This window comes from Lampetra fluviatilis, chromosome 15, assembly GCF_964198595.1.
Source record: "Lampetra fluviatilis chromosome 15, kcLamFluv1.1, whole genome shotgun sequence".
NCBI classification, from domain to species: Eukaryota; Metazoa; Chordata; class Hyperoartia; order Petromyzontiformes; family Petromyzontidae; genus Lampetra; species Lampetra fluviatilis.
In genome coordinates this window covers 10,844,815-10,870,394 of record NC_136289.1, presented here as the reverse complement: position 1 = coordinate 10,870,394, position 25,580 = coordinate 10,844,815, and the positions used below count along the sequence as shown (strand labels likewise).

The 25,580-nt window shown below is 49.8% G+C and overlaps 1 protein-coding gene across 5 annotated transcripts in view; it reads right to left on the bottom strand.

The window, feature by feature from the left end:
• Positions 1-25,580, bottom strand: part of ARHGAP10 (Rho GTPase activating protein 10) — a 104,725-nt gene that overhangs the window by 30,073 nt on the left and 49,072 nt on the right. For 3 of the 5 annotated variants that reach the window (XM_078863204.1, XM_078863205.1, XM_078863207.1), the window contains 10 exons: positions 21,522-21,558; positions 19,775-19,837; positions 16,221-16,295; positions 14,745-14,832; positions 14,500-14,558; positions 10,530-10,635; positions 8,560-8,719; positions 6,530-6,674; positions 5,669-6,017; positions 2,826-2,930 (listed from right to left, as the gene is read on the bottom strand). In XM_078863204.1, the coding sequence (XP_078719330.1) occupies positions 2,826-2,930; positions 5,669-6,017; positions 6,530-6,674; positions 8,560-8,719; positions 10,530-10,635; positions 14,500-14,558; positions 14,745-14,832; positions 16,221-16,295; positions 19,775-19,837; positions 21,522-21,558 (1,187 nt within the window). The remainder of the gene's footprint in view (positions 1-2,825; positions 2,931-5,668; positions 6,018-6,529; positions 6,675-8,559; positions 8,720-10,529; positions 10,636-14,499; positions 14,559-14,744; positions 14,833-16,220; positions 16,296-19,774; positions 19,838-21,521; positions 21,559-25,580) is intronic. The other 2 variants (XM_078863208.1, XM_078863209.1) reach the window with 1 other exon arrangement.

The following is a 25,580-nucleotide window of genomic DNA, read 5'->3' as shown; positions in this document are numbered from 1 at the left end:
ACCAACATGGTGTTAGGAAGCTTTCATCCAGCAGTGAATTGACAACCTACTATAAACTAACGACGCTACAAGACACCATCGCAAGACTGGGAGAATGGCGACAGCTTGGGGGAGCATTAATCCAGCAGTGGATGTCTTGATGATGACGATTACCAAAAAAAACCCGTCAAACTCACGGTAGAATATTGTTTCGGCAGTGGCAAGCAAAGTTCAAGCGAGTTCTTGTCTGAAGGGTTTTGTCTTTCGAGAACTAAAAAAAATTCCACTCAGGTCAAGGTGGGCGGGCGGGCGGGCGGGCGGGCGGTGGCACCGATCGTGATGAGGCTGGAACGCACGAGAGCACGGCCGCTCAGCGCAGGGCGAAACTGCAGGTGGTGGGATTTTTTGTTTTGTTTGTTATCAGCGGTCAAAACGGAAAGAAAAATAAATAGAGTTTAAAAAAAAAAATGTTCATTGCTGTTTAAAAGTTGGTGAACTGAATCCGGTAGGCGGCGGGGGGGGGGGCAACACCGCTATTTACGGCAAACGAGAGTTGACCTTAAAGAAAGCAAACGCCGGCTCGGCGAACCGTGTGAGCTTCAGGATAAAAGAGCATCGGCTCAAACATTCTGCAGGATTTTCCTTTTCATCCCCATCGATTCCCCCCGCCCCCGCCCTCCCCCCTCTCCCCCACCACCCGCCGCTAAAAAAGACGCGAAAGAGGATGTGGGTCGCGCGAGCAGACGTAAATATTTACGGTTTTACACTTCAGGTACGCGTTGCTGAGTTTCATCGGGCGGCGCAATCTACCCGTGAAAATACTCCGGCACGCGTGGTGGAGGGGCTCCTAAAATACACCCTTCTTCCTCTTCGCAAACAAGAATGCACCGGTCGTGCGACAACGTCGACGCTTCCCCCATCTCGTATCCCTCAAAACCACGTTGCATTCCCGCGCGCGGAGTTGAAGCGAGTTCTCGCGGAGGGCTGGCTTGCTTAGGCAATTACACGTGTTGCACGGCGAGTACGACGTCTTCGGCGTGAATTTTGCCCCGGAAAAAGATTCCTCCACCGATGAGAGGCCTTTGTTATAAAATGTGCCGCAGAGCTGCCCAGCTTGTAAGACAGACGCCATCGTTCAGCGCATTAGCGTACCGCCACAATCGCCGGCTCCAGCGGTATATTCGTCGCAGAGCAGAAGAGTAGGAGAAACATCCTCTAAGAGGGGATGGTACCTCTAGAGCTTCCTCCAGCGGAGGGCCTTTCCAGCCAGCAGAGGCGTGAGCAAGCAATTGCAGGGATGTGCCTTGACCTGCTATGTATGTAAAAACAGGAGGCAGTGGGTTCGATCCAGACCCTGACTCCTGTATATTTGGAGTTTGCTTGTCTCTCTCTCTCCCCACGGTCGCGTGGATATTTCTCCGGGTCCTGCAGTTTTTCCCTCCCCATTTAGAATGAACATGACGCGTTTGGACTATTTGGCTGCTATAAATTTCCACGCGAAAAGCCACTTCGTTGAGCCATCGTTTGCGGTGGCCAGATCGCTTCTGAAAAAGAGCTCTATAAGCTCAGCGGGGCCTCACCTGGCGAATTTTTTTTTTACCAATGTTGAATTTTTTTGCGCGCACCCTACATAGCCAACGGCGGCTAAACGATAGTTTTGTGTGGGCCGTGGGGCGCGACAGGCACGCGTGCGATAAACCGGCGCACGACCGCCGATGGTTGAGAGGCGTAGCGGCGGTTTCCAGAGCCGAGAACGATGTTTCGCCAGTTGAACAGTTTGTCAGCGCAAGGTCTGCCGGCGTTAGTGTGGGGTTAATTTCAGAGCCACAATCGTCATCATTTTCTTCGCGCGTGTGTGGGAAAACACACATTTTTCACTTTGGGACCGACAGATTTGCATGAACGTTTTGAGTTGGCTGTATTTTCAAAATGGCAGGCTATGTATGACTAATGCATTTATCTTGGTGAAAAACATAGCATTGCACAAGTCTATGGCGTGTGGGCGCGTGTGCGTAAACGGTCTTCGTGCGCACACACACGCACGCCCACATATTTAATAATATTTAGCACATTACTACAATCCTGCCGTTATAATAAAAAAATGGAAGTTGCAAATGCGGTTTTATTGTACAGCTGAAAATCCAATTAGGTAAATGCGCAATTTGAATTACCTTTTAATCAAGTCATTATGTAAACACGTGACAACCGCAAACACGTGCTGCACAACAGCACGCTCGCGTGTTTCGCGGAATCCACGCGAACACTGCGTAGCGGTGTTGCAAAACGAACGATGGCAACTAGTCAGTTCGAACAATTAAGCAATGTTTACATCGTTTGTTTAAACAATTCACCGAAACCAAAGTGTCCTAAATTAAGGATGAGGACTCGCTAAACGAATGCTGTGCACCACGTAATTTCGCAGTGGCGCTGCTCAGATCTCCGTTTTTTTTTGGCTTGTACCCCTGCGTGTTGTTCGGCACCATAACCGACGTTTCGCTCCACACGAAACGTCGGATGTCATGCCAAGCACCCCCATATTGTAGAAAATATAGCTTTCGTTTCCCCTCTACGCTCGGGGCGCCAGCTTAGCCTAGGCTTGCCGACGGAGCGCCCTCGCCGATTTCAAGCTGAGATAATGACGAGGACTGTGGCTCTCACGGGACAACGATTCATGGGCACGAATACGATCTGGTGCCCGTGTTGGCCCAGAACTCCTTTAGCTCACACACACACACAGCGCCAACTCTTGGCCACGTACCGCACGAGACACGGCAACGTACATGGATCGTGCTGCACAGGAAGTGGCAACGCACGTGGATTATACTGCACAGGAAGAGGCAACGTACATGGATCGACGGCGGACTGGAGTCCTTCCCTGCCGAGCACAGCAGGGTTCTTCCGCACTACTGCCCTCCGGGAAGCCCGGCTCGCCCGGGTTATGGGGCAAGAGGCTGGGAAAGGGGGGCGGCAGGCAGCCAGACAAACGGGAGCGAGAGTGGGTGGGTAAGCGGTGGTGGTGGGGGGGGGGAGGAGGAGTAGGGGGGACGGTGGAAGTGGTGGGTGGGAGGGGGGAGGAAGTGGAGGGGAGTTCCGGCACCAAAATCGAAAACCGAAAACACGTTTTGAGGATCAAAAGGAAACAAAACAGATGCGAGATGCAGAAGCGAAAAAAACGATAACAAAGCGGAGAAACACGAAAGCATGCGGCGAACAAAACAATGCGTGAGCGGGACTGTCGTTGTCGAAATAGCAAACGCACGTTAAGTGCGAAGTGACGAAAACTCAAAAGTCAATTGGCAAAGGTGATTCGTGGAACGGACGATTAAAAAGGAAAAGCTTAAACCACAAATAGCCTTTTTAATGAATTGTTTAGCCAGCACAAGTAAACGCACGAATCGGATTAAACAAAACTAAATAAAGCTTGGGGGGATTAGTAGCAAATGGAAATTTGAAAAAAAAATTAAGCCAACGCCTACTTTGTTTTATTGTTTCTCATTGTGGCCGAGGTCGCTGATCGCAAAGGGGCCCACGACCTCAACGCGGGCGCGAGAATTACGGCGCGCACCGTAGACGACACGGAGACGGGGGGGGAGAGCTCACATGGATCGCGGAGTCTATGGGGAGCGTCCTCATCACCACCGCGTCTTCCCACACGCACAACCGTTTTGGGGAACGGGTATTCAATTTTGGGAGAGTGGTGGCGCAGCGGTTCATAATAAATAAATATTTATTACTTATTTATTACTGGAGGAATCCGTTGAGCTATAAAAAAAAACTATTTTTTCCCTACAGATACCCAGCTCGCCGCGTCGTAAACCCAGCGACCCAAGTTCGATTGACGGTCGCGACTCATGTCAGCGCCGAGTGATATCCGAGCCGGTCCTAGCCATCTCCTTCACTCACCCGCACTGACCAGCACGGTGAAGTATGGCCAAACAGCCCCCCGTGGCTGACACGGCGTGGGGGGGGAGGACGCCTTTGTCCCAGTGTTGGGTTTGGGATCAATGAGGGGGCTGCAAATCAACCGACGTGGCGTACGACCTCAATGCGCTCATTAAGTTGAACACGTAGCAGGAGGCCTTCGCCACCGATATTATCCATGATAAAGGTTTTTTTGGGTTGGATCGCTAAACTCGCCACCGACCGATAGAGCCAATTAGTAAGGTGTTATCACGTAAACAAAACGTGCTGATAAAGTTACTGCTTCAGCACACCGCTTGAGTACGACTTTTAAATGTACAGAAATACGGAGATTTCAGAATAACCATAATGAGAATGCCATCACAACATCGCATTCGATTTCTCCAGATAACCGATACCAAGGGAGGCACGCAACACAACACGCATTCCAGGCGTCGCAACACAGTTCAGCATTCTCCCTCTTCTCGGCCCAAAGTCGCATTATCGCACTCGGTCGGCTGCTCAGAAATTATTCTAACCCGTGCCTCTCTTCTGAATAAAGAAGTCCACTTTGTCCTGTATGTATCATCTCCCCCCCCCACCTCGACCTCCCTCTCGAATCCATCTGCCCTGCACTGGTGTCATCTCCACAGCCCTTGCCTCTTCTTATTCCATGGCCAAATTGTGCCAGTGTAGCCTCCCTTTACCTACTCCAGAATATTATCCACCCTGCCACTCCCACCAACCTAGCCCACCATCCCCAACCCGCCACGCAAAAGGCAGAACCAGAATATGTATCCTGGCTCTAGCGTCTTCATTACACCCCCCTCTTGTTAATGCTGCCACTTCAAAATGCAAATTAAGTCCCTCCCATTATGCCCAAATCTGGTGATTTGGCAGAAACATTAAAACACGTGGCTTGGATTGGATTTCGAGATGCCCCGACAAAGCATCAAAATTGTACCCCTTACCATGACCGACACCTACACACAAAGATCTAAGATCTATACACACATGAAGATGAACATCCACCCCCCTATAGTCTTTAAAAGTTCGAGCAACGGTTGTTAGAGATCACATAGACTCACACAGACCCACAGACACAAACATACACAACAACATCAGCCACTAATTGCCACTAAGTGAAGGTGACGTCTTCACAGCACCTGGGCCAGGATAACTACAAACTCGATTATATGCCTACACAATTTGTTTCTGTCATCGGCCTTTTGGCCGTCTAGAACAAAAGTATCCAGTAGCATGTAACTCAACAACCTGTGTGTGCCGGTTTTGACCTTCTGTGTCTCGTCGGCCGTCAGACTTTGTTAAACAATTGATGCTGGGTCTCTAAGATGTTACTGGTGAGAGCACCGCACGTAAACAAAGGGGCCATGTCTTCTTGGTTCTTTCGGTAAAGTCACGTAGAAGGGAAGTAATAAAATAATAAAAATAAAACATAATAAAATAATTGTCACGATGTTTCGGCCACAACGCAAGCAGCTGTCCTCAGGTGCAAGCAGCCACCCTCAGGTGAAGACCAGGTCTGTTGGGGAGACAGCGTCTGAATGACGCTGTCTCCCCGACAGACCTGGTCTTGCGTTGTGGCCAAAACGTCGTGAGAATTATTTTATCATGTTTTATTTTTATTATTTTATGACTTCCCTTCTACGTGACTTTACCGAAAGAACCAAGGAGATGAATCCCTGCAGTCACGAAAGCTTCAAATAGAAGCGGTCATGCTCAACGCGAACAGGGATATTGTGTGTGGAGACCCACGCGCGACACGTACGGGGAGTGGTTGCGCCCGACGCCGTCCTCCGCCGTCTCGGCGTTCCCCAAGGCGACGCGCAGGTTGGCGGAGGGGCCTGCATGCCGCTTCATCTTGTCCAGCAGGGCCGCGGGGCCCGCGGGCGGCGACGACGGAATCGCCGCCGCCGCCGCCTGGCCAGGGGCAACGGCGGGCGCCGAGCTCACCGACACCGCGGCCGAAGCGCCAGCACCAAAACTGCCGCGGCCGCTCCCGCCGCCGCCGCTGCCGCCGCTGCCGCTGCTACCGCCACCTGGCACGGGCGGCGGCGGCTGCGGTGGAATCATGGGTCGCTTAACGCTGCCGTTGCGGCTGCCGGACCTGGCTTCCTCTTGTCGGGGGGGGGGTGGGGGAGAGACAAGAGAGAGGGCAGAGCGTGTCGGCCGCACGTAGCGTGCTTTTGTTGTTGTTGTTGTTGTTATTTTATTGTACTATTTTATATTTTACCGAGCACAGGCCCAGAAAGAAAAAGCACTATCATGGGTTCATATTCACGTAGGTAAAACATTAAAATTAATAAAAGTAAAATAAAATAAAAATCACGACGTTTCGGAGGCAACACAAGCTTCCGTCTTCATAAAATAAAAATCACGACGTTTCGGAGGCAACACAAGCATCCTGAAGATGGAAGCTTGTGTTGCCTCCGAAACGTCGTGATTTTTATTTTATTTTTATTTTACTTTTATTAATTAAAATTTTTTACCTACGTGACTTTACCGAAAAAAACTTAAGAATATGAATCCTTGCAGTCACGAAAGCTTAAAATCTAGAACTATCATGGGTGTTCGAGTTCAACTTCGAGGTGGAGTGGAGGTTGGGCAGGCGGTGGGGAAGGGCACTTACTGCTGCTGGAGCGTGCACAACTCGTGGGGGGGTCTGGAGGGCGGTACGGGGGTGGCTTGCGGATCGACAGCCGATACCGCCTGGCCCGTGCCGAGATGTGCGTCTTGCGGAACTCGCTGTGGTTGCTCGGAACTTTTTGGAAGATCTGCGAGCGCGCAAACAACAGGACATTGCCGCGCCGCGCCTTAGAGGGGGAAGAATAACAACACTACGGGCAGAAAGTGAGTGAGTAATGCCTTTCTAACCGCACAGTGCATTCATTCGTCATCCACACTGGAATTATTTTCTTTACAAAAGTTTGGCCAGAAGAAGCACGCTCTTAGCTTAGGAACCACTTGCTCCCGGTAAACGGACAAGGACGAATGTTTTTTGTTTAAAATGTCTGTTTGCTGTGTTAGAGTGTGAATATTTTTTCCAACCAGAAATATAACAAAGATGTTGAATCGGTTTTTTTTCCTTCCAAGGAAGCCTCTTTTTTTGTTTGTACAAAATGAATTCAAAAAAATCTTTGAATCGAAGAAGAAATAAAACCCAGAGATTTTCTCAAAGGATTTGGCTCTTCATAAAAGCACGTCAAATCGCTACTTGTGAAAGGAGGTACGGCAGCTCCCAGCACATTGGCAAAGGTCTACAACGTTGTCTGTCTCCGTGCAAGAGAGATTTCAACCAAGGCTTCCAACACGAACAGAAAAGAATTCTGATCAGCACGTGGGGAAACGACGCCCATTGGAGGTGTGGGGGGGGAGGGTTTACCTCCTGAACTGAATCTGTCGCTGTTAAAAAAAAATTTTTTACGTGACTTTACCGAAAAAAACCTAAGAATACGCTGTTCATTTGTTCCCGTTGCCTGTAATCCGCCAAATCGAAGGGGTAAAATGCCGAGCGATGTAAAGCAAGGCTGGAAGAAGTCTTCTGTGCTCGGGTCCAGCCCTCGGCCACGATGCCGGCTCGAGGAGATCGGTCTCGGCTCTCCTCCTTGCCCTCCTGGAGCCGTGGTCCTCAGTCCGAGAACTTGGCTAGGCCTCGGCAAGGTGAGGTAAAAGTTAAAAGGTAAAAACAACGAGCCTACCTTTACCCTACCCTTTACCTTACCCCTTGGCATGTCGACATCCTTACCCTTTACCTTTACCCTTTTACCCGGTAAAAAGGGTCAATTACCTTACCTTGCCGAGGCCTAAACTTGGCCTCAGAGTATCCAGCCTTGGCCAGTATCAACTACCTACATCAGTGTTCTTCATTGCAAGGCCCCCACGGGCTACTGGCGCCCCCCCCCCCCTTGAGGCCTTCGTGCGCCCCCCTGACGTTCGACCCCCCCCCCCCCCCGACGATGCACAAATGTGAAAACACCCCCCCCCCATAATACAGGTTTTTTTTTGGGTTAGATCGCGTAAATATAAATGTGTCGTTAAACCCGCCACAGCCGACTAGTAAGCGGTTTGTCACGTAAACAGAGCATGCCAATTCGTCACTAGTCCAGCGCACCGGTGCGTTGGAGAGCAAAGCCACAACATTTACAATCCGAGTACGACGTTTCGCCAGTAATTACAACTAGCTTTGTCAGGCGGATTTAACGACACATTTATATTTCACGATCTAACCAGGTATGACATTGGTCGCGAAAGCATAAGTGTTAAATACTCCCACCCCATCATCATCGTGCTGCCAAAGCCCAATGGTTTGAAATGTGTGCCGCCCCCACCTCCGAAAATGAGTGAAGAACACTGCCGTAGGGTGTCCGGCGTCGACTGGCCTTGACACTGGCCTCCAACCTAAACGACTTTGTCCTCGGCTTGCCCTTGTGGCTCTCACCCTTGACTTCAGCCTTCTCGACGAGCAATATTAACTAATTGAAAGCCCTCCTCCTTCTTCTTCTTCTTTCATATGGCATTGTGAAAAGCAACAGTTTATATGTTTTCTATTTAAAGCCCTTTATCAAGGGGAGGTCCAGGACCCGTTGCAGTTGTCACTTTCCACTGATGCTGAAGTATGTTTAGGGTAAAACGACGGTGGTGGGGGGGGGGGGAGCGCACCTTGTCGTAGTTTTCCACGAGGATCTCGATGACGATGTTCTGGAACTTGATGTCGATGAGGGCGGCCACGGTCTCCACCTCGGGCCTCATCACCGTCGGGCCGAAGCACACGGCCAGGTTGGCCACGGTCATGAGGTTCTCCTTGCTGTGGCTCGCGACGCTGCACACGGCGACACGCGGGAGAGACGCGTCACGTGACGCCCGGGGCCCAGACAACACGGTGGGACGATGGCGCACGGCCCAGCGTCGGGTGAGTCACCGCACCAGAGGCGAGGGCGCGATGCCCACGCCGGACCAAGTCTCAAGGTCGCACTCGTCGCCGCCTTACAAAGATCCCCCGCGGAGGCATTCGTTCGCTCGCCTCCGCGTCCACTCGATTCGCCCACTCTCAACAATAACGGCACTCCTCTGGACAATGGGCTTGTTGTGGGTCATTAGGATTTTCTTTCTTCCAGAACACCCCTCAATTCATTCTACTCCAATCTGATCGCTAAAGTGCTGGAAACACAAAATCCTTCACCCCTGGCGATGAACTCGCTGTTCCAGCATCCAAGGCTCTCTGTGGAGGCCCGCTGTCAAATCTACGCTGAGTGGGAGGTCGCTCACTCTCTTCTGCTGCCCCCACAGTCTGCAACTCCCTTAACCCTTTCGAATTCCAGTGACGTACGTCATCAGTTTTTCTTCTGATTCCACCTCCCTGTAGAAAATAACGTCATCAGTACCGAGCCTCCCACAAGGCCATGCGTGACGGCGTGTGGCAAAGTTTGACACCGGCTATCTTAGAGTGTGGTCGTGTCACTACAGTTCTTTGCGGTGAGTAAAAGGTCTTTAAAAACAGCGGCGCTGTGCCTCTGAATAAAATTGACGCTAACCGTTTGCGTGTTCCGAGATTCGACGTCTGCAACTTGCTGACGTCTCGGAATAGCAAAGGGTTAAATAAAAATGTTTATGAATTGGCAAGATGATTCGGGCAGTGGCCCTTCTCCATAGCACACAGAGAAGCCAGAGATCGAGTGGATAATTCTAATTATAACAAGGGCTGGAGACTGAACCTAACACCATCAACGAATAGTTTGCATCTACAACGACCGGTCGGTCGATTGTTTCTCACGACCCAGGCCCCAGGAGCACGTGACGCTTTGTGCGCACCGATCGGCAAGCGAGCGAGAGAGCAAACCCTTCCCCGATGCTCCGCAGCAGCTCACGTGCACGCGGTGGCTGGGGAGACGTTATGGACGTTTTTATAATTTTATTTTTAACACAAAATTGTTCCTTTTATAACAAGTCGCCCGCTGTGAAATATTTGCGGCATGGTATATACGGGGCCCGGACTCCCAACTTTTATTGGTTTAATAAAGGAATGCTCGCATGACTAACATCCGCTTCGCCAAGCCACGCTCGCCAGCGCGGTGAAGTATGGTCAATAAACCACCATGACCCACACAGTGTGGCAAAGGTCTGTACATAATAAACTAATAATACTTTTTTATAATAAGGGATAATTGTGTGCCAGGGGCGATGTGCGTTCGGAAGGCATTTCACAGCGGCATCCCGAGGGAAAAACCTGCACACAGAGGGAATGTTTTCAAATGTTATCACTGTTGCATTGGTGGACTAGCAATGGCACAGCAGCTAGCGGACTGATCTACGAACCCAGCGACCCGAGTTCGATCTCCAGCAATGGGCAACACCATTGACGAGATACCTCAATGGTAACGAGTCTCTCCTCAATTGAGCCAGCAGACAATTTATCTTTTACTCGACTACGAGCCACCGGTCCCCTCCACACTGTACGTATGTGTGTACGTTGAACTGCTCCCGCGCCGTACGTAGCCAACCATGCTAATGAAACGCGCCGCGTCGCCAAGCCAAATGGCGGCAAGCACCGGCCTGCATCGACCAGCGGCCGAGGGCGGCGCGAGTCGGCGAGGAGCGTGGGGAGAGCGTGGGGAGAGCACGGGGAGAGTTACTTGGAGATGTGTGCGATGATGATGTTGAGCATTTGGCGGTGCGACTCTGGCAGGTCGTACACAAGGCCATGCACGCACTCGATGCGGTCCTCCTCGTTGTCCATTTCTGCGCGCGCGGGCGGACACGGTCGTGGCAAGTTAGCAAAGTCGTCTTTTGTTATTGTTGTTGAAATTATGTTTTTTTTTGTCCCCCAGTTTCATCCCGGTTGTGCAATCGGGGTGACGTCGCGAGATGGAGACTCCAATTCAGATCACGAGCAGAGCAAATGCAACCCTGTCGTAGAAGAGAATGGCCCACGGAAGCGGACATCACAGAACTACCTTTCAGATCCCTTCAAAGTGACTGCTGGTCCCCCACCCACCCTGTTACATACAGAGAGTCATGTCCATCACGTGACAGCCAAACCGAATATGGTTTTTATCCTCGAAGCTGGAATATAGGCAAATTAAGTCCAAAACCATAGTTAATGTAATGGCATTGTATTGTGCAGCCATCAGCAAATGGGTTGAGACCATCAACTCAATGCAACTTGAGAACCCGGTTTTTATCAGAGGCGGCTGAAACCTGAAATCAAAGAGAGGATCTCAACGGTGGCAGCTCAGCTCTGAGCCATCCGGCGACCACCCCCTTGCAATGATGCACACACAATTTTTTTTGCAATACAAAGCGTCGCGCGGAAGCCATTGTCGGTGACGATTGTTAGCGGCGATTGCCTTGAAATTGCCCTATTGTGTGACGCAGGCACGGCGGAGTGAAGAGTCAGCAATGCCGCTCGGACTCGGACGACACAATATAGGGCGCTCCGCCCGCCAACGCCATCTGTTCCTGTCGTCCACGAAGGAGACTCAACGCTCGCAGGCCCGAGGGAACTGGCAGTTCAAATAAACAAATAAATAAATATGCACTGGGCAAAGGTGCAGGCCTGAAAATGCTTCCTCACGAAACTGCTGGTGGAAGGGCCTCGACTCGAGGAGGCTCAAGAACGCCCCTTTGCAGTTTTTTGGGGCTCACTCTTCCACGCCGGCAAAACGATTACTCCACCGCACGTGACCTGCCCATGGAAAAACTGCCCTGGAAGCCATTTGGTGCTGCGGCTGGGTTGACACGAGGTGAGGTTTCAGAAACCCTGCGCCAATGTTTCAATCGCCACAGCGGGAGATCAAATTGAAACCTGTGACCTCTGGATCGCAAGTCCAGCTCGCCGGCCGTTAACACCGCGGCAGCGTCCCCTGCGCTTATCATCGCCACCGTAAATGAGCTTGTGTTTTTTTTTCCTTTCATCATAGTAACCGGTTGGGGTTTTTTTCCTTAAAGCTGTAATCCTAACGTGATCGATATTGAGAGATGAGCACGGATAATGGCATCGATTGTACAATTACGCAGCAGCTACATTGAGCAGGACAGAGAATCAATTAAAAAGCAGGTTTTTTGTTTTTACTCACTCGGAAAAGCTTCGATGGAAACTAGAAAATCTTCACTCGGTGCCATTGAGCAACTCTCCCAAAGATGCCTTCTTAGTACCACGCAGGGTGAATGAGGAATGGTGTTCCTAAGTCTGTACGCAGTGGCGAGATGTTAACTACCTCGCCTGGTATACAGGAGGTCATGGGTTCGATCCTGACCCTGATGCCTGCTTTATATTTGGGGTTTGCACGTTCTCCCCGTGTGTATTTGGCTGCTATAAATTTCCACGTGATAAGCCACAATTCGTTGGGCTATCATTTGTAATAGCCAGGTCGCTTCTGAAAAAGAGCTATATAGCTCAGTGGGCCTTACCTGGTAAAATATTTTAGTTTAGTACAGATCGGTCAGCAATTTACTTGCTGCACTGCCTCTTCTAAATCACCTTGAACTTTCCCGATCATGTGAGCTTTACGGAAGCTACGTGAGGTTGAGCTCGGCTAGGATCTTGGATGGGCGAATGCCTGGGAATGCCACGTGCTATCGGCTGGCTGATGGCAGGTGCAGCAGTTGTTTACTTGAATCCATCTGTGTAGAGATATTAAAATGCCATCTCCTCCCCGAGAACCCCTAACCCAAACGGTGGCACTGGCCAAACCTTCCCAATGCACGAGCTTCCTGACAACGAGTCATGAGACTCCACGAGACTTTCCAGCGTAAATAAAGAGGAATTGTTGCTGCTGTTGCAGGCACGTGTCAGGGTCGTGATTGGACATTGCCTTTGTCATTTCAAACCGCTAATTCAAGAATCAACTTCCTCTTTCTATCCTTGAGCCAATATAAGAGTAGCACCTCCAATGGCTGCAGGGGTAAAATAAGATACCACCTTGTGGGAAGGTCAACAGTGGTTGTCCTATGGATGGACTTGCCCCGGCCATAGGAATGATGAATTCCACCAGTGGCTCAGGACTGTAGATGGGAGATGCGCACCAAGGCCTCAATAGTCATTTGAGCAGGAAATCACTTTGACTTTGTTTAAATTGCTTCCACACGTAGGTGAATCAATGCATTGTAGCACGGCATTCATATTCATTGCGAGATCAAAGGCACGAGTGTGAGAACACCTGGCGTACAAATTTAGGATTCCTACGCAATGTTTATCATCGCACCGTCGCGTAACTCTGCGACTTTAATTATCTTCTCATGAGCCAAGAGAGGAGTCTGCGATTTAGTTTTTTGCGGCAGTGTCCGTGGCACGCAGCCGATCCATACAGGGCCGGGGGGGGGCAGAGAGGAATAAACAGCGGTGTAAAAACAAGAAATTGCCATTACCTTGGGTCTAACTCGGATAATTGCAGCGATTAGCTTGCGCTGCCAGACAGCGTGCCCGCATTTGGGGGGGGGGGGGCATTGCAAGCGGTCTATTTGGCACACAAGGCCCAGCGCTAGACAGGATTCGGCACACGCCGTGATCCGGCACGAGATAGCATCGTCTTAATAACAGAACGGTGCCCTCGTTTCAACCGGTGCCTTGCAGGTGACGACCGCACTTAAGAGATGGGTTAAAGGGTGGGTTTTATCTCCAATAGCAGCCCGGCGCCAATGGTGGAAATTCCACGTTCCCAAAGCAGGGCCAGGATATGCTTATTTATTGACCCAGGCGAGATGATGGATTTGAATTTGCATTCTTCCAATCGTGCCGAACGCTCATTCAAGTGTGATAACCAACTCAACCCATCTAAAACGTATGGAAAAGGCATAGCAGTTGGACTGTCGTTCGTCTGGAATCTCCAGACGAACGACAACAACCACCGGCGACTCTGTTGCGAGACGTAGCGTGTTGTTAAGAGTGTTATCGTCATGTTTTAATCCCAATTAACATCGCTTCTCTAGCTCCGTTTTTCCATTCGAGGCCAATCACGAGCGCCGGCACAAACGCAGTGAAACATCGGGCGACAATTCTACGCGACGTTAAGAAAAGTTCGGCGACGGTGCAAGGTTGCAGCAAGTGAAGTTGTGGGCAACACGAGGCAACAAACTCCTTTTTAAATCCTTTATATTAAGTTCACTTGCTTGCTTGCTTAGGACCGTGCAAATCTTTCGGTCGTTTTTTAACCCACTTCCAGTGATCCAATCGAGCTGACATTTTCCACACAGACTCGTTGTGCGTGACAATTAATGTTCGTGAAAACATTTTTCCAAAATTTGACACTTTTTAGGACAAAAATATAATATTTAATTACCAATTGCTTAATGCTGCCATGCAATCATCTGACCCATAGGTGGCAGCCATCTCAAGCCAGAGGACGAGAGGACTCTAGCCGCCACGCATATAAAGGATTTATAGTGAAAAACTTTGTTTTTACGGGTTAATTTTTCACCGTGTCGCTGCAATTCCCCCCCCCCCCCCCCGACTTAAATCATTAAGCAAGCGTTTAGGCATTTCTAGTTTTAAGAGATAACGCAGATGTTTCCATCAACGTTTTTTTTTTTGGTACCTTATTCTCTTAAATGTTTTCTCTTCTACTTTCAAAAACATCTGATAAAAATCCATTTCTCGTGACTCACTGGCAGCCGTGATGAAACGCTGATGCAGCCTGAAGGTCATGAGTGGTTCGGGGAGATTCCTGCGGCAGAAAAGGTGAAATACGGACAATGAGTTTTTAAGATCGAGGCATCGAACGGGCTCGGCGAACAACAAGGGAAGTGGGGGGGGGGAGACGTGGGGGGGGGGGGGTGGGGGGACGTGGGGGGAGGGGGGGGCTTGGGGGATGGTGCAGTACAAAATAAAATGGGAAAATATTTTCAGAAACCTGAGAAAGGCCTTCACAGTGCCACTCAATATCTTCACATCCCAGAGGTCATCGTTCTCCAGGTCAAGGTCATCCAGCGAGTGGCACTCTAACGGTGGGGGAGGAGGCGGGGAAGGAACAGCAACACAATGAAACCATCAATTACCTGCCACAAATCGGGCGACAGTCTGTCAAGATACCACATCTCCCATCTCCTGCTGCAAAAGGAAACCTGGATAACCGCGCACGGCTTATTTGTCATCATTGTTTCATAATTTATCTGCCTTGTTTTTTACTTTGTATTCGGATCAGGTCAAAAGGTACACCCCGGTTGGATAGGCGGCACACGCTCGTTTTCACGCGTTGCACACAAAACCTGGAAAGCCGAATTTGATTCCCGGCCACGGCTATAACATCGGTGGCGCGTGATATGCAATCTGGTTCTGGACCACCCCAACTGTCCGACCAGCATGGTAAACTAGGTCAATCATGGGCCCACAACGCCCATGACCAACACAGAATGAGGGGCGGGGGGGAAATTCCTTCATCCAGCAGCGGACAAAGGGCTGTACAATAGAAAGCCGGCAGCCACACACCGTCCTTGCCACCAGGTTAAACATTAAAACGAGGATTCGGACAACAACAAGGCACAGTGGGAATTTAGATTATAATTTTTCTCTCTCTCCAGCTTTCAGAAAACTCGCTCATGATGGAGAGGCTGAGGAACGAGAGCCAAGTCGCGGCGGGTTCCCTCTCCTCCCGCTGCCAACAGACATTTCACAGCCACCCCCCCCCCTTCACGTGCACCCGTAATTTGGAATAAAACAATAACTTTAATAAACTACAACAACAAAAAATCTTCTTTACCAGTGGCAAAATATAGTAGTAGGTTTTTACCCTTTAAACTGGTACAAAACTGACACCTTTATACAAGGCATCATGTTTGCAATAACCACAACACAAGCAGTCAAAATGCAAACAAAAAAAAACAACTCTGATAATGATAATAATATGCACTGTCCTGTGGTTATTGCAAACATGATGCCTGGTATAAAGGTGTCAGTTTTGTACCAGTTTAAAGGGTAAAAACCTACTACTACAACAAAAAAAGTCTCGCCGTGTCGTGCGTTTCGACGTCGTTTACAAGTTATCCCAGCATACTCGCCGCATACGTGATCGTCCTAATGGCTTTTCTGTAAATTACGTGGTGGGCCCACCCCCCCCTGGGCCCACCACCTTGTGGTGAATGGCAGCTGTTGCTGTACAGTGTTCCCTCGTTATTCGCGAGGGATACGTTCCGGAGATGCTCTCGAACAGCAAATTTCACGGATGATATTGGCCAATGAATGATTTCATCTCATCACTTGATCTCTCATCACTTTCCTTCTCTCCCTCCCCCTCTGTGGGTCGTGCAGAGTTGCAGATGCGATTCGCGGGTAGCCCAAATCGCGCATGGTCAGAAATCGGTGACTCGCGCGACGGGGGCAACGCCGTTACCGTTGAGCAGGCTTAGCAGCTTCTGAACCCTCGTGGTGGGCGCGACGATGCGGTAGAGGCCCTGCTCCTCAAGCCCTGCGCACCACACGCACACACGGGGCCAGCGCCACCACCGATTACGACGCACGACAACAGCTGTAACGGTCGCTCGGAACGGTCTCTTCCACCCAGTGCAGAGGTCGCAAACGGGTTTTGATTCCTTACCCGTACCCGGCCGCACCAGGGTCGCAAACGGGTACCCGTACCCGGCCGTACCCGTACCCTACCCGTACCCGGCCGGGTACGGGTAGGGTACGGGTATCGGGTACCCGATTGCGACCTCTGGGATGAAGCCATGTTGCAGGTGTGGGTGGGTTGATTCGAGGAACTTGAATTGTGAGAAGAGACAAGACGTTGGGAAATGAGTGACAAACGGTTACTCACCAGTGACTCACGGCCTACCCGTACCCGTACCCGGCCGCATCAGGGTCGCAAACGGGTACCCGTACCCATATCCGGCCGGGTACGGGTAGCCGGGTATCGGGTAGGGTACGGGTATCGGGTACCTGGATGCAACCTCTGACCCAGTGGCGGAACTATATTAGTAAAAGGTTTTGCTTGCTGGCCGGATGGTGGAATGGGAGCAGCGGATGGACGATCACATCCAAAGTATGTGCGGGCCGTTAGTGATCAAAGGATATAAAAATGGTCTTCTTCTTCTTTCGTATGGCTGATGTAAATGCAGAGAAACAACAACTACAATTTCACATTCAGGTGGTCAAGCTCAGATAACCGTGTCAGGAGCCAGTGCTGGATTAAGCTAGTGCAGGGCCTGTAGCATATGTTACGAAGGGGCCCTAAATAAAATAAAAAAACACGTAAATATTAAAACACTAAATGTTTAATTGCATAGTAAAGTCATTGTGTTTTAGCATTTGCTACACAGCCAGATAATACGACAAATCGATAACCTGAGACACCCAGTCGTTCATAAACGTTGAAGGCAGTATAGTACTATAGTAATAGAGCAAGTGCAGAATCACTGAACCGGAATTGATAGCCTGAAAGTGCGGGGTCCGTAGCTACATACGTAACTACTACATACGTAGCTACTTGTGTGAAAGTGTGGGGCCCGTAGCTACGTATGTAGCTACTACATACGTAGCTACTTGTGTGAAAGTGCGTGGCCTGTAGCTACATGTGTAGCTACTACATACGTAGCTACATGTGTAGCTACTACATACGTAGCTACGTGTGTAGCTACTTTTGCTACAAGGAGAATCCGGCACTGCCAGGAGCAGCAGGCCCAAGTACCAGGATGACATTGGGAAGAAAACACAAAACATGCTCCCTCCGCCGAGCCCTCAACGGAAAGTAATGCATTTCATGAAAAATCCCACGCAGACACTTCCCAATAATTGCCCTCGTGCAGTATATTTGTGTGTGTGTGTGTGCGGGTGGTGCGACTTCAAGTCGCTGGGGCTGTGTGTTCTTTTTTCATCCTCGGCGTCAATTCTCGCGTTTGTGCGATTCGTTATCTATTTGTCCGCTCGGCAGACATTTTCAGCGGCACAAAAGAGAACGTTAATGAAAAAAAAAAACCTACGCCAGGATTCAGCTGAACAGAAGATGAAGAAAAAATTAAAACTTTTGACTTCCTCCAACAAGGGAAAAATACAAAAGGAGTTATACATTTTCGCTTGAAAAGAAACATAAAACCTTTTCAACCTTTTTCGACCTTGGCCAAAAGCTCACTCCTATCCACGCACTACCACCACCACTGCCACCGCTAACGTAGACCTACAGACGCTCTTGCTTCCCGTATCTTCGCTAACTCATGGCAGAGGTCGCAACCGGGTACTCGATACCCGTACCCTACCCGACCCTGGTGGGGCCGGGTACGGGTACGGGTAGACCGTGAGTCACTGGTGAGTAACTGTTTGTCACTCATTTCCCAACGTTTTGTCTCTTCTCACAATTCAAGTTCCTAGAATCAACCCACCCACGCCTGCAACATGGCTTCATCCCAGAGGTCGCAATCAGGTACCCGATACCCGTACCCTACCCGTACCCGGCCGGGTACGGGTAGGGTACGGGTACGGCCGGGTACGGGTACCCGTTTGCGACCCTGGTGCGGCCGGGTACGGGTACGGGTAAGGAATCAAAACCCGTTTGCGACCTCTGACTCATGGCCAAATCGAAATAATCAGGACGGACGGATGGAGATTTACTCGGCCGCCACCTGCTCGACATGGATTGGCCTCCACCCTCTACACACGTGGGGGGGAGGTCAAGCAGATAAAAGAATGCAGCAACTGTGACTCGGGGCATTGAGTTGTTATACAGGAGGGTGGCCCAGAAGTCAGGACACATAGGGTTATAATTCTAGATTTTAAGCTTTCGTGACTGCAAGGATTCATATTCTTAGGTTTTTTCGGTAAAGCCACGTAGGTAAAAAATAATAATAATAATAATAATAAAAGTAAAATAAAAAATAAAATAAAAATCACGACGTTTCGGAAGCTTGTGTTGCCTCGGAAACGTCGTGATTTTTATTTATTTTACTTTTATTCATTTTATTTTTTTACCTACGTGACTTTACCGAAAAAACCTAAGAATAGGGTTATAATTATTTGAACAAATCACATCGGGTTTATTTAGTTTATTTTAACATACGTTCAAACTTACCTCCTTTAACATTAACGCACGATGCATGCATTTTCTTTAGGAGTGAATTTAGGACTATTTTTTGTTTAAGATTGCATTGTGTAATCTCTGAACGTTCATCAATGATGTTTTGTTGTCTCCATTCATTCACAGGGTTCTTGGTCGAGTTTTGTAAATGACGGATTTCAGGTGACTCTCACAGGAAGAAGAATAAATGTAGATATTATTAGATCAAATGTTCACGAAAATATATATTTTTTAAAGCCAGTGTAAAAATGTATTGAATAAACCCTGTGTCCTAGCTTACCGAGTGTCCCATGGTCTGTTCTCGGTGATGATGCAGCATGAACTTAATTTAGTTCCATGAAGGTTTGGTTGACTACGTACGGTGCGAAAGAAGTTCAACATATACATACAAGCATTTTTGGCTCATACAGAGATTGGAATCTGTTACGGATAAGTTTGGGAAACATTTTTTGAGGGTGGGGCGGGGATTTTGGATTCTTAAGGATAATTTTTGATGATTTATATCACGTAAGTAACGTGGTCTTCGTGCTGACAAAAGTCAAGTCGAGCGGTGCCTCGTGACAATGTTTGGTGGAAACAGCATGACCATTATGCGATATAAGTGACGTTACTTCATGTCATGCTTTTGGATATCAAAAACAAACAAAACAAATCTGGGAAAGAAAATATCTGGATAATCAAAAAAATCATATCTAGTCAAGCAAATTTTACTTTTGCTTAAACAAGTGACGCGTTTCTGGGACAAATCTGCCACTCAAAGCGCCATCACATTAATGCTCATTTTTTTTCCTTTCAGATTTTAATTCCTGAAACCATCCGAGCCGTGTGTGCGGGATGGAAGCCACCGTGCGGAGGGATCTCTGCATCACACACGCACTCACCGTCGGCCTCGATGAGCTGAATGCACTTGCGTATGAACTGGAAGCCCATGTCGTTGAGAGTGGCTAAACACCAACACAGACGACACCAAACAAAATGAGGAAAAACCTTGAAAACCGTGCCACTGACAAAACCACACGGGCAGGGCCGCCACGCAATTACTGGGGGGGGGGGGGGCGGAGGGTCAATTTTCCTGCGAGAGACCGACTGTCATGCCATCTCTTAAAGAACAAAAACTTACATTAGTCAGAAGCACCGCCTTAAAATGCAAAGTGTACAACAGGAGATGAGGAGATGACAGCAGACACTCTCATTATATGTAATTTTTGCAAGTTTCATTTGAGCTTTTTCACTGATACAAGGTTACTGAAGTGGATGCATTTACGTGAAGATTTGTTTCCCCCAATTGTGGTCTCAATTGTGCTCTCGACGTCACATCGCGAGGCGAAGCCTCCTCTCGGATCTCTCCGCACCGCAATTGAACCATTCGCGGCACAGAACGGCCCACGGAACCGGATATAGCAGAGCTTTTTCTGAAATCCCTTCCAGTGGCCTGTGACCCACACACAGTGGGGAGGGGGTTGGCTACGTACGGTGCGAAGCAAGTTCAACGTACATACATTCCGATTAATCCAATACTTTTAATTCTAAAGAGCTGGAATTTAGCCAAAATTAAGTGCAGGACAATAATTGAATGTGACAGGGTTTTTCTTTGCAGCCATCGGTGACCGTGTTGATCTTCGTCAACTCGCTACACGTGAGGACCCCGTTTAACGACAGGCAGCTGGCAGCTCGTCGATGCCAGCGCAGCGCTCCGATCTCTAAACCACAGGGGGCCACCTCGTAAATGGATGCTCTATATCGAATGTGCGGTCTTTGGTCGAAATATACTGGGACGCAAGATTGTAGGGTTCAACAATAGTGGACGGTGGCATTAAGAGGCCCCCATTCAGAATTCTGCCCAAGGCCTCCAGAACACCCACCAACGTTGGCCCTGCACGCAGTGTGCGGTACATAATCCAAGTTCTAGGAATCAAATCACCATCATTTTGTTCAGTTGTACTCCAAAGGGGCCGTGTGTACCTGTGGCTTTTTTTTTGTATATATAATTTTTTTAAAGCCCATCAAAAGCGACGAATTTGTGAATAGGGATTGTTCAGTGAAAAACCGTCGGTAATGATTTCCATCAGCTGCGCTGTGCGCCATTCACTCCTGCCACAGTTATTTTCATCCGAGTACACTATTAGAGAGTATTATTATCTTTTTAACCATCTTGCGCTGCTCCAAGCAAATAAATACGTACGTTAATTTATCCAAGTGGCTTGGGCCAAGCAATGCGAAATAATTTGCAGGCTGCCAAATAATCGTTTAGCATCATTTGCGGAGAATGTTATGAAAAAAAATGTTTAAAACACATTCCTCCCACGTAGAAAAGTGATACTTGACGTAAACATCAGGCAGTTCCCCAGCATTGGATAAAGCGAATGTGACTGCTGATGAGACGCTGAATCTCGAAGGCGGCCCAGCATTTATTTGCTTGTATTGAATCGGCACAGGCTGATAAGATGCACTTGCAGGAAGGTGTCGCGGCCGATAGGTTGAATAAATATTTTTTTGTTATCTAAGTGGAAACACAAATGAATGTGGTAGGTAAGGAGGCATTGCTAATTTTGTCAACACTCAGTACTCGGATGAGCAAACTGATCGTTGCGATCGACAGATGTGCGGTTTGCATGGAGGGCGACTTACTCTCTTCGGGAATGTTGTGTGTGGCCCGTTCGTAAATCTGAAAGACAATGCCCAACTCCGGTCAACACCGGCAATGCCACGCAGAGGGCACCAGATGCACCGGCACACACTTCAGCCAACAGTCAGGAACTCGGCAAACACTCGCACAATGGGACACACAAAGAAACGCCGGCACAACGCCAACGCGATGCGACTGGGGTGGTGGTGGGCGGGTGGCCAGAGCCGCGTTGTGCCCTGCTGCCTTTGTCTTCCCGCTGCCGACGTCGATCGCACCACCGCGTCGTTCTGGTGGGGTTGGGTTGACCCAGTGGAGGGTCCAAGCCGGTTAAAGGTGCAGCCCTGCAATGCCTCCCTCGCTGGTGGAAGGGCCTCCACTAGAAGGAAAATCTGGAGAGTCTGGAGAGCACCCCCCCCCCCCGATAGTAGGATATATTTTGGCCTACTCTTCCACTCTGGCCATACGCGACCTGTCCAGTCGAATAACCGTGGTGAAGTAATTTACACGGCTGCTGGGTCGACAAAGGCGGGGAGGTGGTTTTATAAACTGGACCATTGTTTCCCCTGCCACGCCGGGAGATCGAATCAAACCGGCGATCCCTCTGCCAACCATTGCGCGCACGCACACTCACACACGCAAACGCACGCACACTCACACACGCAAACGCACGCACACGCACGCACGCACGCACACGTGGGCGCGGCATACGTACATCGCACCCGGCCGGGAGTTGGTATGAATTGCAAGCGGTGCTACGCACCGTGGCGGGGAAGGGGGAACCGCAGGTGGGCCCGGGACCGCCGCACGGCGTGAGAACCCACGGCGGGGCAATTGCTCAAATTCACGCCCCGGGCGCACGCATCGCGGCACGCAGGGGGACCGTGTTGGTTGTAAAGAACAGGAATTACATTTCTCGAGCGCTCACCGTGGGTGAGAGCGACGACTGAACCCAACAAAAAAAACCATAGCGACAATCAAACAATGACGAAGATCCACGTCGCGCTTTAATAGGCTGTTAAACGAGCAGCACCTGCGAAGGCCAGAGAGGCACACGGCTGGGGTGCGTGGCCAGGACCACATCCTTTGTCCCCCTCCAGCGCTGATGTCAACATACCGCACCAGGTACTCGTTTTTAAGGCTAAGCCGACCTAAGGGAGTCCCAGTAAGAGTTCAGATATTCGTCACCGACGTTGGCTGTGAGCGGGAATCAAACTTGGTTCGACGGGTTCATCGCGCGGTGTGCTCATCGCGACGTCACAGCGACGCCCCCTATCACACGCTCACGCACCCGGGTTCATACGCGCCCTCGATTTTTCAATGACTCTCCTGTCACCGCAGTCTGTCTGGAGAGCTCTCTGCAGTGGAGGCCCTTGCACCAGCAGTGGCGAGAGAAAGGAATTGCAGGGCTGCGCCTTTACCTTTCGCAATCATACCCCGATGGATGATCACATTGCAGATCAGCGACGGCTTAGCGGAGGTTCTCATCCAGTAGTGGACTGATCATGGCTAACGACGAAGGCGACGTCGCACGGAGTTTAGATTTACGAGCACCCATCAGCTGTTCATCGACTCCGCCCCCACGGCTGTCTTGTTTTTCATCATCCCCTCCCCCCAACGCACACACACACACACAACGCGCACACACACACACACAACACGGACACACAGAACATGCACGCGCACACAACATGCACGCGCGCACGGTGACACGGCCGCAGAGAGAGAGAGAGGAGACAGCGCTTTGCTCTTTGAGCCTCGCGGCACGGAGCTCACAGCTGGGGACTTAAGATCCACAAGAGCGGAGGAGGTCACTCGCGTGGGAGGTCAAACCGGGCAACGGGGCAAGGGCGGCACCCCGGGGGATGCCACTGGCCACGTCGCAGGAAGTTACCCGGCTGGGGCGTCAGGCACTGCCCCCTGGGTGAACCGCACTCGCCGCTGTCCGAGGAGGTCGGCATTCGTAAGATCTCCCACCCCCACTCATCGTAAGTTGATCCGCGCTGTAGGCAGAGATCGATTTGCCCATCGGCTCGCGCGCAGTGCGGCGGACCCAGGCCCACCTGCGGTTTCCTTTCCGGCCACGGTGCTTAACACCGATTGTAATTAATTACCAGCTCCTGGCCGGGTGCGATGCATTAATGCCGCGCGCGTGCGTGCGCGTGTGTACGTGTGTGTGCGTGCGCGGGCAATGATCAGCAACGCTAAACATGAGATCCAGAGGGATCGCCGTTTCGAGTTTTGAATCCACCTCCCCGCATTTGTCCACCCAGCAGAGTCAGGGGTAGTGTGGCGATCGCGTGGACACTCATTCAGCGATCTACCCAACTCGGCACACCTAAGGGCACCCATGAAAGTTGAGGATTCTTAGAACACATTGCCACGTGGTGCAGCAGCAGCAGCGGCAGCACTGGCGTGGGCAGAACGCATCGACGCGCTAAGAGTCTGGAGGTTTAAACATGGGTGCTCCTAACGGGGCATTAAGTTAATTATTTACAATTAATACAAATTTAAAAAATAAAGTGAATCAAAATATCACGACGTTTTAAGTCAAAATGTCATAATTTTAGTTGCAGGCGTGTAAATATCAATGTAAGGACACGACTCAACAGCGCAACACTGCCGTCTGGTGGCGATCCTTAGAAGCTGTATAGATAAATCGCAGACAAGGCTGGATGAGCTGGATGAACGGGTGGGAAGTGGGGGCTTTTGTTCGGCCACGTTTCATCGCACCGCTCCGTCTGTGTGCGTTGGTAAAGGTCTGTTGTAGGGGGAGGGGGGGTGGGGTCCGGGGGGGAGGTGGATATCACTTGCCACTGATGTTAACCATGACCGGGAATTGAACTCGGGTCACGAGGTTCAGAGAGCAGTGCCAACCGCTCCCAGTGTGATAATTCACCACCCACAGCGATTGGACGAATTGTCACAATTCGGAGTAGCGAGATCGATTTTCTTTTATCCGGTCCTGTCTGTATTATTTCTTGTGTCCGCTCCATGAGCCGAGATGGAACATTGCTAGATGTCTTTTAGATCATTTGCATCAATTGTAAACGATCACTGCTGAAGTGTATGAGCCTATGCACGCACCACGAACGTAAGAATAAAATGTAATCAGTGGATCACTGCATGCCTAACAAAGGAACTGGAACAAACGGAGAAGCAATGCAAAAAATTACGCGGACAAACAAATCCAACAGATAAATCGATTCTCTTTGATTCTTTCGGTAAAATCACGTAGGTGAAAAAATAAAAAATAAGAAACCAAATAAAAAAATTAAATAACTAAATTAAATCACGACAAAATAACTGTAGTGGGCAAATTTTGTTTCTTGCTGTGGTTGTCCCACCTGATGACGGAAGCTTGTGTTGCTTCCGAAACGTCGTGATTTAATTAAGTTATTTTAATTTTTTTTATTCTTATATATTTTTATTTTTATTTTTGCACCTACGTGACTTTACCAAAAAAAACAAAGAGTATGGATCCTTGCAGTCAAGAAAACTTCAAATCTAGAAAGACAAATCGATTCTCCAATTTAGGGCATCGACTGCAATGGTTTTGGCACATCACAAATGACGCAACGGAGAATGAATCAGACGGGACTGCCCGAGATTGATACCGGTGGATGTTCACTCGCTCGGCCGAAACACCCGTCTCACAAACGACCTTGTATGCAACTCAACAAGCTGGTGTGGTCCTCCCGCCCGCCGTTTGTACGGACCCACAGAACGAGGCCAGAAACACGCCTGGAAAATGCCACACGTGGTCATCTGGGACAGCGCCTGGCTGCAGCAGCAGCAGCGCACGGCTGACCTAGGTACCGAGCTGCCGAGTAACATTAGACGCTGCGCCTGGATAGGTTGCTTTGCAGGTCACGATGACCTGCACCACCGGTCTGTTTGCTCACAACCGCTGCTGGTGTAAGAGGGCCTCCACTAGAGGGAGCTCCAGCTAAAGAATCCCCACTAGACTCCTAAAGGGTTCACGGCCACTTTTACCCCGCCATGTGCAACCTGGCAATCGACTAACTGCTATACAGGAGGTCGTGGGTTCGATCCCAAACCTG